This window comes from Brassica napus, chromosome C7 (assembly GCF_020379485.1).
Source record: "Brassica napus cultivar Da-Ae chromosome C7, Da-Ae, whole genome shotgun sequence".
NCBI classification, from domain to species: domain Eukaryota; kingdom Viridiplantae; phylum Streptophyta; class Magnoliopsida; order Brassicales; family Brassicaceae; genus Brassica; species Brassica napus.
This window is the reverse complement of record NC_063450.1, coordinates 30582157-30595878: the sequence shown is the minus strand read 5'-3', so window position 1 is coordinate 30595878 and position 13722 is coordinate 30582157. Positions and strand designations below refer to the sequence as shown.

Below are 13722 nucleotides of genomic sequence, written 5' to 3'. Positions count from 1 at the left end.
TGAACACATTCCATTTGCGAAGCAGAATCGAAGGTCGAAATTTTCCCAATCAAAGGAGACCTTTTAGATGGAACTAAAATATGAAATTGGTGCCCAGAGAAAGATATTTGATTCTACTTTCATCTCCAATTTGAATCAAGCCATTCCCGATTATAAAACTTGAGATATGGCTATTTTCGTGGGATATGTACAAGCTGTCTCAGAATACCTAATTTCGACTGATATCCCAAATATCGTTCGATATCCCAATCTTACCAGAGCTAGACCGGTGCCTAAAGTTAGAAATGGATGTTAGCTTCGATTTCCAAGTGGTTTGAAGTCATTTCATCCTACAGTCATCAAGATATTCAAGTTTCAGTGAGGAGTGTCAGATCTATCAAGAGAAGTGAACCGGTCCAAGCCCAAGACAAAAGAGTTAATTCATCACACTGGATTGTCTCCTATCAGATATCTCAAGTTATGTTCTCATCAGGGGGAGTAGATGCGCGTTGCACTCTTTCTCCCTTAACCATGGTTTTTCCCACTGGGTTTTTCTGGTAAGGTTTTTAATGAGGCAGCATCATACGCGCTTTAGGACTTATTTTGTATAATGGACATCCAAGGGGGAGTGTTATGAATATTAATGTGGATGTCCATCATAGACCCATAAGCCCATGTTATAGAAGGTTCTAAATCCTAACTTTGTACTCCTATATAAAGTATCATCGTCTACGAACTAATAATAAGATTAGCCTATTTCATCTTTCTCTCTATTCACAACATATTAGAAGTTTATGTGAAAGGTTGGCCACGACGTTTAAAAAACGTGATCCAGTTAACCAATTTATAAATTAGAAGTTAAATTCCAGGTTCTAGTAAAGATTTGACGTGGCATGATTTGCCCTTTACTCAATTTGATGTGGCAACATAGTAGACGAGAGTATTCTCTTTTATATATTAGGGGTCCGATTGGTAATGGTTGTAGCTTTAAACATTTTGCTTTAGAAAAAAATATGTAGATTTTTTGTTGTGACTTTAAATTTGATTGCTATAAAATTTTATGGAAACCTCCAAAAATTGTTCTGGATTTTTGGTTCTATAGAGCATTTGTACAGTTGTAGGGTATTTCAAGAGCTGTGTTTTTAAAATTTTTATTAAAGGTTATGTGGACAACACCTACACCCACTACCAATCACACCCTGCATCTCAGAAAACTTAAATTATTGCTACAATTGAGCTTCTCCTACATGAACCTTTTCTTTCTGAGTTCAAGAGACTAAACTTACCTCATATCTTCTTTTTTTCAGACCAAAAAGTACGCTAAGACACTTGCCTCGTATCTTCTTGTCCGAAATTTTCTTACTGGTCTCTCTATTTAGGTTTCAGCAGGTCCAGTCAATGACAGTTTGGACCTGAGTTTTAACTTGGTTTGTTTATAGCGTTGGCCCATCAAATGATATCGCAAAGGCTATGAATGAGGCCCATAAATACACTTTTTTCCCCGACAGTTTCTCTCTCGGTCCCTTACAGCATGATTATTGCAGTTTTCTAAGAGAGTTTTTAAACAAAATAAGTCATTTAATTAAATCAAAACTGAATAAAAGGGTAATAACCGATCCTTAATACAGGATTTTGGGGAGCGATCACAAAAATAGTCCTTAAACAACGTGTCAGCAAACTGTGAAATTTGATTTTTTTTTCTTTTTTTTTTCTTTTCTCTTTCTTTTCTTTCTCTCCTCCTCTCTCGTCTTCTCCGTTGACATTCTACAGCGAGGTTCAGTCGAGCCGGATCAACAACGCCTTTCCTTTGCCTTCTGTGCTCGAAGGAGCCTTCAAAATCGTCGAAGGTCCCGTCAGCTCCGCCGCCGGGAATCCAGGTTAGGGTTTTCTCCGTCTGATCTGATGAAACGGTTCGTCGAAACCGCCGATGTCTCGCTCGTCTCCCAAGGAATCTGGACACAAGGATGCCGGCAATCAGATTCCGTTCTCAGCCCTAAGCTCAAGGAATCAGAGAAGAAACTCGTCGTGGGCAACGGCGGCGGCGGCGGATGTGAGGCTTCTCAGGTTGCGGAAGGCGGAGACAAGGCGAAATCAACATGTGCCCACCGACTCGTCTCGGGCAGTTTTACGAATTCTTCTCCTTCTCCCACCTTACTCCTCCGATCCAGTGTGAGTTTCCTTCTCGCTAACTCGTCGCGTTCTGAGTCTAATCTCGCGTACTGATTGATGTTTCTTGAATCTTGCAGATATCAGAACGTCTGTTCGTCCATCAATTGAAGATAAAGGATTAGATGATCTCTTTCAAATCGATGTAAGGACTCCTTCTTAGTTGTTTGCTTTTGAGAGTGGGAATCCTATCACGGTTGTTCTGTCAAGAACAAGTTTTTACCCAGCTGGGAAACAACAGCTTCTGTGTCATTCTTTAGTTGAGCTACTGCAACATATAAGCAGGCCTTTTGATGCTGTAAGTTTCAATTGTTGATAAAGGTTTCACCTTTTTATCTTTTCAGTTCTGTTTTGTGATCCCTGGTGTGATTGTGATTGTGTCTGCAGGCTTATGATGCTCTTATGAAAGCTTTCATTGAGCATAATAAAGTACGTAAAGCCATTTTTGCATGTGCTGTGTTATGTTATTAAGGAGGCTTCATAGTATAATAATTTGTTGTTATGTTTCAGTTTGGCAACCTTCCTTATGGCTTCCAGGTAAACACTTGGGTGGTTCCTCCGGTTGTTGCAAATAGCCCATCTATTTTTCCTTCACTTCCAGTGGAGGATGTGACATGGGGAGGAGATGACGGTGGGGTTGGCTGGTAAGCTTGACAAAAGAAAATGGGTCAAGGAGTTTGCGATTTTGGCAGCAATGCCTTGTAATACATCTGAAGAGAGACAAGTTCGAGATGAGAAGGCCTTTCTACTCCATAATCTATTCGTTGACGTTTCGGTTTTCAAAACAGTGGAGATAATAAAGAATGTAATAGAGAGTATGCTTTTGTATGTTGTGTCATGTTTCAATGCAAAGTCACGAGCTTTTGTATGCTTTTGTAAGCTTGTGTATTAACAAAATCACGGACTTTTGTATACAAAGTCAGGACTTGTGTTAAAGTTTTTTAAAAACTCTTAATTAAGAAACTCTTAATTAAGAAACTCTCAATGGAACACAAAATTTATGAGTTTTTTAACTAAATTTTTTAACTAACTTTTATTATTAAACAAATCATTAAGAAACCCAAATGGGGGTTATAGGGTTAATGATGCTCTTAAAACTTGAGCTACTTCCTCAAGTACTATGAGAAACTTTGTAAAAGTACGAGTAACTTAAACCCTTTTCTGCAAATGACATCTCCAAGCACAAGCAACAATCACCGATGCTTAAACCTGATATCAAAATGCAAAACCCTCGAGAATCTCAAGCAAATCCACGGACAGTTCCTCACAATCGGCCTCTCTCACCACACGTTCCCTCTAAGCAAGCTGCTTCTTTTATCCTCCACCGTCTGCTTACCGTACGCTCTCTCTATCTTCCGTCGCATCTCCAACCCTTCCGTCTTCCTCTACAACACTCTCATCTCCTCCATCGTCTCCAATCACCAATCGACTCAAACCCATCTCGCCTTTTCTCTCTACGCTCAGATTTCGAGACCCAATGAGTTCACGTACCCTTCTCTCTTCAAAGCATCGGGCTTTCACCCTCGGTGGCATCGCCATGGAAGGGCTCTTCATGCCCATGTGTTGAAGTTTCTCGAACCGGTTAATCATGATCGGTTTGTGCAAGCTGCGTTGGTTGGGTTTTACGCCAATTGCGGGAAACTGAGAGTAGCTAGGTCTCTGTTCGATCGAATTACAGAACCTGATTTAGCTACTTGGAACAGCCTTCTCGCTGCGTACGCTAGGTCCAGCGAAGGAGAAGGTGAGATTGATCTCGGTTTACACGAGGAGGGTTTGAGGTTGTTCGTGAATATGCGGATGAGTTCGTGTGTGAGACCGAACGAGGTTTCTCTTGTAGCTTTGATGAAATCTTGTGCGGGTATAGGTGATCTTTGTGGAGGAGTATGGGCTCATGTGTATCTCTTGAAAACTAATCTGTCTCTTAACCAGTTCGTTGGAACTTCTCTTATCGACCTCTACTCAAAATGTGGATGTTTGAGTTTCGCACGCCAAGTGTTCGATGAAATGCACCACAGAGATACGTTGTGTTACAACGCCATGATCCGCGGTTTAGCACTTCACGGGTTTGGTTTAGAAGCTATCGGATTTTACAAGAACTTGATCTCCCAAGGACTTGCACCGGACGAAGCTACATTCCTGGTGACCATATCCGCATGTTCGCACTCGGGTCTAGTTGATGAAGGTCTTCAAATTTTCAACTCGATGAAAGCCGTTTATAATATCGAGGCTAAGGTTGAGCACTATGGATGTTTAGTTGATCTACTTGGCAGATCCGGATGGCTGGAAGAAGCTGAAGAATGCATCAAGAAGATGCCGATGAAGCCCAACGCGATGTTGTGGAGATCGTTTCTTGGATCGGCTCAAATCCACAATGACTTGGTGAGGGGTGAAATTGCGCTAAAGAATTTGTTGGGGTTAGAAATTGAAAACAGCGGAAAGTATGTGCTTTTGTCGAATATTTATGCCGGAACGAACCGTTGGGATGACGTGGAGAAGACCCGGGAACTTATGAAAGACCACCGTGTTAATAAATCTCCAGGGATTAGTACTGGTAATTAATTAAGTGCAATTATACCACAGATCATTTTGAGTTTGCTTTAATTTGCCTATTTATTTGAATTTAGAACTTGTTGATTAGAAAAAGGCATGTTGACAACTCGATACGTGTATCCCAAAACTATTACAAAATAGTTTTATAATTAGTGTAGATGGTTGGAAAATATTCGATTCCATTAGTCCTTTTAAGAACAACATATCTTGTCTTTACAGAATATATATAAACTAAAACAGTTGTTATCTTGTCCTTCACATGAATTAATCAAATAATAACAGTCCTGCCGGTGGGGGCGAATGGGGGATTAGGTGCTAATTGACACATCATCAACAAGTAGAAACGTTATTCCGACCAATGTCCATTCACTTATCCACTAACAAATATTTTAGCATTTTCATTGATGTATTTATAACATCACGGATACACTAACCGTGTCTTAATTATTACAAGATTTTTGATTAATCAATGTGCTTGTAAGAGACACAACAACAAGACAACTTCCTCAATGGCTTCTTCAGCCGCCATCGTCTTCTCCGGTTCTCCTTTTCGATCATCACCAATCAATAACCATCGTGTTTCCCTCTACGCCTCTAGACCCGTCTCTCTCCGTCGACGCGGAGCTTTTTCCCACCGCGGTCTCGCCGTGAAAGCGGCTCTGATCGAGCCGGACGGAGGGAAGCTCATGGACCTCGTCGTCGAGGAATCGAAGCGGCGCGTGATGAAACGCGAGGCGGAGACGGTTCCCGTAAGGATCACGCTAAATCGCGTGGATCTCGAGTGGGTACACGTGCTCAGCGAAGGCTGGGCGAGCCCGCTCCGAGGCTTCATGAGACAGTCAGAGTTCCTCCAAACACTTCATTTCAACTCGATCCGGCTCGAAGACGGCTCCGTCGTCAACATGTCGGTTCCGATCGTTCTCGCGATCGACGACGAGCAGAAGAGTCGCATCGGCGATTCTGACCGAGTCACGCTCGTTGACTCGTCTGGTAACCCCATCGCCATTCTCAGCGAGTAAGTTATCTTGATCAAACATGTGTTCTTGAAGTTCTTGATTGTGATTATTGATTTATTTGAGCGCAGCATCGAGATTTACAAGCACCCTAAAGAAGAACGTATAGCAAGAACCTGGGGAACAACAGCTCCAGGTCTTCCTTACGCAGAAGAAGCAATCACCAGATCAGGAAACTGGTTGATCGGAGGTGATTTACAAGTCCTGGAGCCGATCAAGTACAACGACGGTCTTGACCGGTTCCGTCTGTCTCCGTCTCAGCTCCGTGAGGAGTTCACAAAGCGTGACGCGGACGCGGTTTTCGCGTTCCAGCTAAGGAACCCGGTACACAATGGTCACGCCCTTCTCATGACCGATACTCGAAGAAGACTTCTTGAGATGGGTTACAAAAACCCTGTCCTGTTGCTGAATCCACTTGGAGGATTCACTAAAGCCGATGATGTACCTCTCAGCTGGCGTATGAGGCAACACGAGAAGGTTTATAAATAAAACCCTTACTTTTGCTTTCTTCTCTTCCAAGAAACTCTGTTTATTTGCAATTAAACCCTAGGATGATTTTAGATAGATTAATATTGGATTATTGGCTTTGTTTCTTCTCTAGGATATATTTGATTTTTGGTATTTGGTTGCATATTGATAGTGAGGTGGAAGCTATAAACGTAAGGTTCAAGGATTAGAACCCTAAATCGATAATTTGTTGTTGAAGATAACTGAACCCAAACTCAAAAGCTTTATTAATCAAATCGTAGCTTACATCTATTGTTAGCTTCTCTATTTATACTAGCTAGAAATCATAACACCTAAAGGATTTGCAAAACCCTTATGCTAAAGGAAATAATACTTATTCGATAAAAAGAAAAACAAAGCCGAAATTAGAAAAGGAAATAATCCTAAGTAGTCTTGGAGCTGTGATCATGGATGATCACGATCTGCGCTGCATCACATATGGAGTTAAAATGTAACTTGCTGTGTTTTTTGCTTTGATCATGTAGGTGCTTGAGGACGGTGTTCTTGATCCAGAGACTACCGTGGTCTCCATCTTCCCATCTCCAATGCACTATGCTGGCCCCACCGAGGTTCAGTGGCACGCCAAAGCTAGGATCAATGCGGGAGCCAATTTCTATATTGTTGGCCGCGATCCGGCAGGTATGGGCCATCCAACAGAGAAGAGGGATCTATATGATGCTGATCACGGGAAGCAAGTACTCAGCATGGCTCCAGGACTCGAACGCCTCAACATTCTTCCCTTTAAGGTTTTAATTCAGTCATTGATACTTGTTCTTAATCTGAAATTTCTTTGAAAGTTTAAAGTCTGATAGATTTGGGTTTTGTTTACATAGGTTGCTGCATATGACACAACTCAGGGGAAAATGGCTTTCTTTGATCCTGCCAGGTCTCAAGACTTTCTCTTCATATCAGGAACCAAGGTAAAATCTGATTCTACGTTCCATTATTCATACTTTGTAACTAAACGAGATCGTGGTTTTGTTGTAGATGCGTGGCTTGGCGAAGAAGAAAGAGAACCCACCAGACGGTTTCATGTGTCCCTCTGGTTGGAAAGTGTTGGTTGATTATTACGACAGTGTCAACGCAGAGTCTGGTAACGGAAGGGTTTCAGAAGCTGCCATTTCTGCTTGAATGCAGAGATTCCGTGTCCCACAAGTTCACATTTCATGTTCAATAGTTCCACTTCGCACAGAAGCTTCTGTTTGTGTATCAAAAAAGCTTCCCAAATAAAACCAATGTATGATTGTATAAAGTAACTGTGTGTTCTCTGCGTCTATGTTGTCGATCATCAAGTCGCATCCATCTGTACCATATTTGCGTATTGTTGTTTAAAAGAAGAAAACACTTATGATTGCGTTTGAACTGAACTTCTCAAAACATTACTGTAAACTAAAGAAAAACTACTTTCGACAAGACTGCATAAGCAGAGAAGAGTTTTATGCATGTTTGCTATATGATGGTGGGGCCCATAGGCGGTGGAGGGTCTATTCCTGGCGGTGGAATCTCTGGTGGGACTATATCCGGTGGACGAGGCGGTTCCCAGTTTGGAGGCACCACATCAGGAGGTCTTTCCGGAGCTGGAGGATTTGGCGTATCTGGCATCGGTGGAGACGGAAGCGGTGGGACCGGAAACTCAGGGCCAGGACTTAGCGGCGGTCCAACCGGTGGTGGATCGCTAGGAACTGTCGTGACTTCTGGAGGAGTTTCCGACGGGTTTATCTCCGGTATATTAGGAAGTTCTGGGACTTCTAACGGGGCCCACTCTGGTCCTCTACTCGGCCGTGAAGGTAACTCTTCCTCCAAGGGAGTTCCACCAGGAAATTGAATTTCAGGTGGACCGGTTTGGCCAACGAAATCAAACCGGGGAAGGGAGTAGGTTAAGGACATGAACCTTCTGACCCGTTTAACCGATTTCGATGCTGCGATTAGCCGTGTGGAACATGGTTTAGACTTGGATGAGCACAAGAAGAAAGACCTCATAACATTAGCAGACACCAAAGACATAACGCAACTCTGCGACATTTTCGTTTTTCTCCATCGTCTTTCTTGATTCTCTTACAAAGACACAATTTAACGGGCTTCAAGTACACTGGCACGTGGCGCCAGGACCCAAACACGTGTCATTGTTGATTGACACGTTATTCTGATGCATATGACTAAGACCATGTACGATGTTTCGACACCCTCTCCATATTCAACAACTTATTTTTCTCTTTTTAACATTCCACATCATTTTTTCTTTCTCTTCCAGCTCATTTTTTCAACACTTACTTCAATAGTTTGTTTTAAAAAATTCAACACCCTACTCCACAACACTTAATTCATATTTTTGCTTTTTACAACTAACTTAAAAACTAAAATAACATAATTTTTAATAATATTTATTTTGAATTATTATACTTAGCTTAATTTTTAAATAAAACCAAAATCTGTATTAATAAAAACAATCAAAATTAAAAACATATATTTTTAAGTAAGATATTTACCAAATTTTATTTTCAAAAATACGAAACTTATTATTATTAAAACAACTAAAATTAGGAAACTTTAAATACATACGATACAAACAAATATTATTAAGAAATTTTAAACACACACGATACAAAGCACACAAAATAAAAATACATTAAAACTCTTAAAGCACATACATATTTTTTCGGGAAATTCAGTTGCTCTCGGAACATTTTCATCACCCGTTGGAGTAGAAGAAAGAGGTGGTGTTTGAGAAAAATATTGCATCATTGATCCGTAATTTGGAGGATAATTCAGAACAGATGATGGCATGAAAAAATTTGGTGAAAAACCATAATTTGGTATATTTTGGGACTGGTTGGAAGTTTGGTTTTGAAATTGATAATTGTTGGGATTTTGGAAGTTAAAAGGAAAATTATAAGAGTTTTGGGTGTTGAAAAAATTATTATTGGGATCCATTTAACAAAAAAAAAATTAAAACACTAAAATAGTTGATTATAGTGAAAAATGATGTTTTTCTGTATCCAAACGAAATGAGAGTAGTCTCTATTTATAGATAATTTTTTTTTTGAATTTTGATATAATTTTTATTTTTGTAAAAATAGTTTTATTATAAAATAAATGGGTATGAATTATTGGGTGAGAATAAAATAAAAAAGAAATCTGCACAACTAATCAAAAGATAGCATTTAAATTTTTTTAAAAAATGTGTCTGCCCGCGGGCTTGCAGACACGCGCCCAACAGTTTCAGCCACTCACGTTGCGACACGTGGCTGTCCGGGACCGCAAAAAAAAATTTCTAACGGCTGAAACTTTCCAACGCGGTTGAATATATGTAGATTAACAATAAAACTGCATGCTGCTATTCAACTGTTGAAAGTAGGTTTCAACACCCTCATTACTCATGGTCTAATAGACAGAAAATGCAATCAGATATGTAATAGATAAGTCACACAAAAGTACAATATTGAAAGATAAACATAACAAATATGTTTTCCAAAGAATTAAATAAAAGAACACTACGACGATGTAACGGGAGTGATCCTAGGAACTGCAACAGGAAACTCATGAATCTCATCACTCCATGGGTTGGACTTCTCAACCGGATCAATTGTTCTCAAAGCTTTCCAGACCGCACTGTTACACTTAAAGCCCGATCCAAAAGCAATCTGCCAAGTCCTGTCTCCTCTCTTAATCCTCCCTTTAGCTTCACTATACGCAAGTTCATACCAAAGCGAGCTACTCGAAGTATTACCAAACCGGTTCAACGTCATCCTCGATGGCTCCATATGCCACTCGGACAAATCCAAATTCTTCTCTATCTCGTCAAGCACGGCTCTACCTCCAGCATGAATGCAGAAATGCTCGAACGCTAGCTTGAAGTCGGGAATGTAAGGCTTTATCTTCTTGACTTTGAAGACTTTGCGTGCCACAAGGGTTGCGAAAAAGAGAAGCTGTTCGGACATGGGTAGGACGAGTGGTCCGAGAGTTGTGATGTTTGTCTTGAGTGCTTCTCCAGCTATTGCCATTAGGTTTTTAGAAAGAGAGACTCCGACTTTGCCGGTTTCTTCTGCGTTGTTGTCTTCTCGTTGGTAAACGCAGCCAAATGCGTTGTCGTCAGCTCCTTTGTGTGTACGGACGGTATGGATGAGCTGATATTTTGAGCGCCTGCGATCGGACGAACGGTTTGAGAGAAGTACGGCGGCTCCACCCATACGGAAGATGCAATTAGATAAAAGCATTGATCGGTCATTGCCTAAGTACCAGTTTTGAGTTATGTTCTCTGTGCTCACCACTAGTGCGTATGAGTTTGGTTGGACCTGCATTATTGTCACGATTCGATAAGTACTCAGCACATGTATACAATTTAACTATACCAACGTTCTTGCATGTAAAAGAAAATCTATAACAATGGCTCTTCAAAGTTATGATGTGCAAAAAAAAGAAAAAGAGTTATGATGTGCATGTGATATATTTTTTTTTTTTTTTGCAACTTAAATGTGCATGTGATATTACTACATAGAAAGTCTTAGTGTTTGGAATTGCCAGATGTGTATGTATGCACCTAACATTGTTGTCACTCATTTAAGAACTTTGATTCAATTTGCCAACCAGCTTGGAGATTTAGAAAACTTGCAAGCATGTGCTACCACGTTGGTTTCTCAAATGTGTATTATTATATATGAATGATTACACTACTATTTAAATAAATACGTCTATAACAAGTAATTGTAAATAGTTACGCATTAGAGCATAACTAATGGGGGTTCTTAAAGCATCATTATTGCCGAGTCCTTAATAATTGGTCCTTAAACTTTTTTTTAATCCGATTTAAAAAAAAAATATTTAAAAACAAATCAATCGTGTACCGCCACGTTTCAGTGGGGCCCACGAACAATACAGGGACCAAACCAAAATGTCTCTTAGTTAGAGACTTTCTCCCTCGGTTCTGATGTTTTTGTGGGTCTCCTCCTCTTAAGAACCAAACTAAGGACTGCAATAATGTTGTTCTTAAAGCGGAGGTTTTTAGCGGAATATAAGAAACCGTCTCTTAACTTTTAACTAAAATAACTAAGAACCGGTTCTTAGATTTTTTAATTAAAAGTTAAGAAGTGGTTTCTATCAGAAACTCACTCTAAAAATATCTCATTAATCATTCTCTTATTAGTTATTTTATTAGAACCCGTTCTAAACTCATAAGATATGCACTGTTGTGTGAACGTTGAATAAGATATGCACTGTTGTGTTCGTAGTAGTTATTGTTTATCCATTTTCACAACTACCACCTACCCACCTAACCCAAAGACTCAAAGGCCCGTCACTGTCAGAGTTTTCATAGACACGTGACATTTTCAACTTAATGGTTTCATACAATCATATTACTAAAAGTTGCATCAATATAATTAAAGTAGCAGTATAACAAATGATTCGATTTAAAATAAATTAGCCACACTTGCATGTTATAACACGTAACAAGGATGTGAAAGCGAATTTAATTGAAGAAATTATCTACCTGTCAATTGTATTAAATGCGTATTAAGTGAGACCCAGCCGGAGATAATCAGTAACTTTTAAAATTACTGAGCTGTCGTTAGCATTTTCAAACATGTGAACGTTGAATAAGAAAGAGTCCTAGATTTTATTTTGCCATGAATCACGATGCCTCATAACAAATAGTCAAAATCACTAAACCGGACTAAACCAACCAGAATGATTAAAACATAATAATTATTATCAGACAAATTAAAGAGTATAATAATATACCTGAAGAAGCTGTTTAGCGAGATCGATGGAGATAAGACCAGCACTACAACCCATTCCACCGAGATTATAGCTCAAAATATTCCCTCTAAGCTTATACTTATTCACGATCATCGCAGAAAGTGACGGAGTCGGATTAAACAAACTACAATTCACCACAAGAATCCCAATATCCTTCGGTTTAATACCGGTTTTCTCAAGAACAGCGTCGATAGCTCCGAACATAACCGTCTCGGCTTCTTTTCTTGCTTCCTCCATGCAAGGATTTGGAGGAACACGAAGAAGAGCTTCGGGGAAGTACGTTTTCTGACCAAGACCGGATCTCTCTAGGATCTTTTGTTGGAAAGCGAGATTATCTTCCGTGAAGATACCTACACGTTGAGAACGGTCCATGAATGTTTCTCGAGTGCAGATCAGAGAAGGGTCTGGTTTGTAACATGAGAAGTCGAGGAGGAAGACACGGCGAGGACGAGTGGTGAAATAAGCTGTAGAGAGAGCGATTAAAAGTGCAGTGGCGAGGGTGGCGGAGAGGAAATGGAAACGGAGGTGGTTGTAGAGGATAGTTAGGTCGTTGAGGGAGAAAGAGGAGAGGTTGGCGATTGTGGCGGCGAGGAGAGGGAGGAGGAGGATGTAGAGAGCGTTGGAGATTAGGTAATGGTAACCGAGTTTGACGTATTTGAGACGAACGGATAAGAGAAAGTTCGGGAGGTTGTTTGGGTTTTGGTCGGCGTTTGTGACATGGACCGGGACAGGACGGTGAGGTTGGTCTTGGTTATCGGTCATGGTGAGAACGACGAAATGTTTGAGCTTTTGGTGATAGTTAAGAGAGCGGAGGATATTTGTAAAGAAGAGAATTGTGAAATGTAAGTTTTTGTTCTGTGTGAGAGAGGAGAATGGCCTGAAAAGTTGGAGGAGTTCAGAGAATTTAAGGGAAACTTTTTTTTGGAGAGAGACTTGGATGTAGTTAGGGAAATGGGAAATATTTAAGGAATAAAATAATATTTTTATACAATATACACAAAGAATATTTCTAGCAAGTTGAAGCTTAAATTAGGCTTGTTTCCTTTTTATGTAAAATTACACTATGTTTTTTTCTAAAACATTATTTTTTTTAAAAGAAAACATCATAAGCTTATGGGTTTATGAAGTATTCTCTGTTTCAAATTTGTGGGATTGGTCATGAGCATGCAAGGAAACATTTACACTACCTAAGAAATATTATATAGAAATTCTTGGATTCACCCCCTATGATATGAACCTCTAGATTCACCAACCAATAGTGTTTGAGTATTAGATATTTGATATCTTTTAAAAAAGAAAATTAAATTAAATATCCAAATTAGATTATATTTTTTAAAATAAAATAATAAAAATACATAAAAATAGTTACAAAAAATAAATAAATTAATATTGTTAAATCTTCAGCAAAATACTAAACCCTATACCCTAAATACTAAACCCTAAACCCTAAACGTTAAACCTTAAATCTTGGATAAACTCTAAACCGTTGGAAAATCTTAAACCCTAAATCATACATTAAAAACTAAATCTTAATAACACTAAACCCTAAACCCTAATCACTAAACCCTAAACCCGTGGATAAACCCTGAACCCTTGGATAAATCATAAACTCTAGGATTTAATTTTAAAATATTTATGATTTAAATCCTAGAGTTTATGATTTATCCAAGGGTTCAGGGTTTATCCAAGGATTTAGAGTTTAGTGATTAGGGTTTAGGGTTTAGTGTTATTAAGATTTAGTTTTTAATGTATG

At 39.4% G+C, this 13722-nt stretch overlaps 4 protein-coding genes across 4 annotated transcripts; 2 read left to right on the top strand and 2 right to left on the bottom strand.

Annotated features, from left to right (window-relative positions):
- Positions 1-2644: 2644 nt before the first annotated feature.
- LOC125589569 (pentatricopeptide repeat-containing protein At5g43790-like) lies at positions 2645-4867 on the top strand. The gene has a single exon (XM_048761851.1). The coding sequence runs from the start codon at positions 3313-3315 to the stop codon at positions 4702-4704; it is 1392 nt and encodes a 463-aa protein (XP_048617808.1). The 5' UTR covers positions 2645-3312; the 3' UTR covers positions 4705-4867.
- Positions 4868-5128: 261 nt separating this feature from the next.
- Positions 5129-7577, top strand: LOC125589568 (ATP sulfurylase 4, chloroplastic). The gene is made up of 5 exons (XM_048761850.1): positions 5129-5710; positions 5780-6185; positions 6701-6961; positions 7049-7135; positions 7203-7577. Exons 1-5 carry the CDS (start codon positions 5205-5207, stop codon positions 7344-7346), a joined length of 1404 nt encoding a protein of 467 aa, XP_048617807.1. The 5' UTR covers positions 5129-5204; the 3' UTR covers positions 7347-7577.
- Positions 7543-8279, bottom strand: LOC106410304 (vegetative cell wall protein gp1). Its single transcript, XM_013850797.3, has one exon. The coding sequence runs from the start codon at positions 8235-8237 to the stop codon at positions 7665-7667; it is 573 nt and encodes a 190-aa protein (XP_013706251.3). The 5' UTR covers positions 8238-8279; the 3' UTR covers positions 7543-7664.
- Positions 8280-9600: 1321 nt separating this feature from the next.
- LOC125589566 (3-ketoacyl-CoA synthase 20-like) lies at positions 9601-12963 on the bottom strand. Its single transcript, XM_048761849.1, has 2 exons — positions 11952-12963; positions 9601-10507 (listed from the first exon to the last, which is right to left on the bottom strand). The coding sequence occupies exons 1-2, from the start codon at positions 12729-12731 to the stop codon at positions 9707-9709; spliced, it is 1581 nt and encodes a 526-aa protein (XP_048617806.1). The 5' UTR covers positions 12732-12963; the 3' UTR covers positions 9601-9706.
- Positions 12964-13722: the final 759 nt, after the last annotated feature.

Coding starts and splice junctions, on each gene's coding strand:
- LOC125589568 (XM_048761850.1), top strand. CDS start 5,205: ATGGCTTCTTCAGCCGCCATCGTCTTCTCCGGTTCTCCTTTTCGATCA. Junction 6,186..6,700: donor GTATGAGGCAACACGAGAAG/GTTTATAAATAA, acceptor TTGATCATGTAG/GTGCTTGAGGACGGTGTTCT. Junction 6,962..7,048: donor TCAACATTCTTCCCTTTAAG/GTTTTAATTCAG, acceptor TTGTTTACATAG/GTTGCTGCATATGACACAAC.
- LOC125589569 (XM_048761851.1), top strand. CDS start 3,313: ATGACATCTCCAAGCACAAGCAACAATCACCGATGCTTAAACCTGATA.
- LOC106410304 (XM_013850797.3), bottom strand. CDS start 8,237: ATGTCGCAGAGTTGCGTTATGTCTTTGGTGTCTGCTAATGTTATGAGG.
- LOC125589566 (XM_048761849.1), bottom strand. CDS start 12,731: ATGACCGATAACCAAGACCAACCTCACCGTCCTGTCCCGGTCCATGTC. Junction 10,508..11,951: donor TCGCTAAACAGCTTCTTCAG/GTATATTATTAT, acceptor ACAATAATGCAG/GTCCAACCAAACTCATACGC.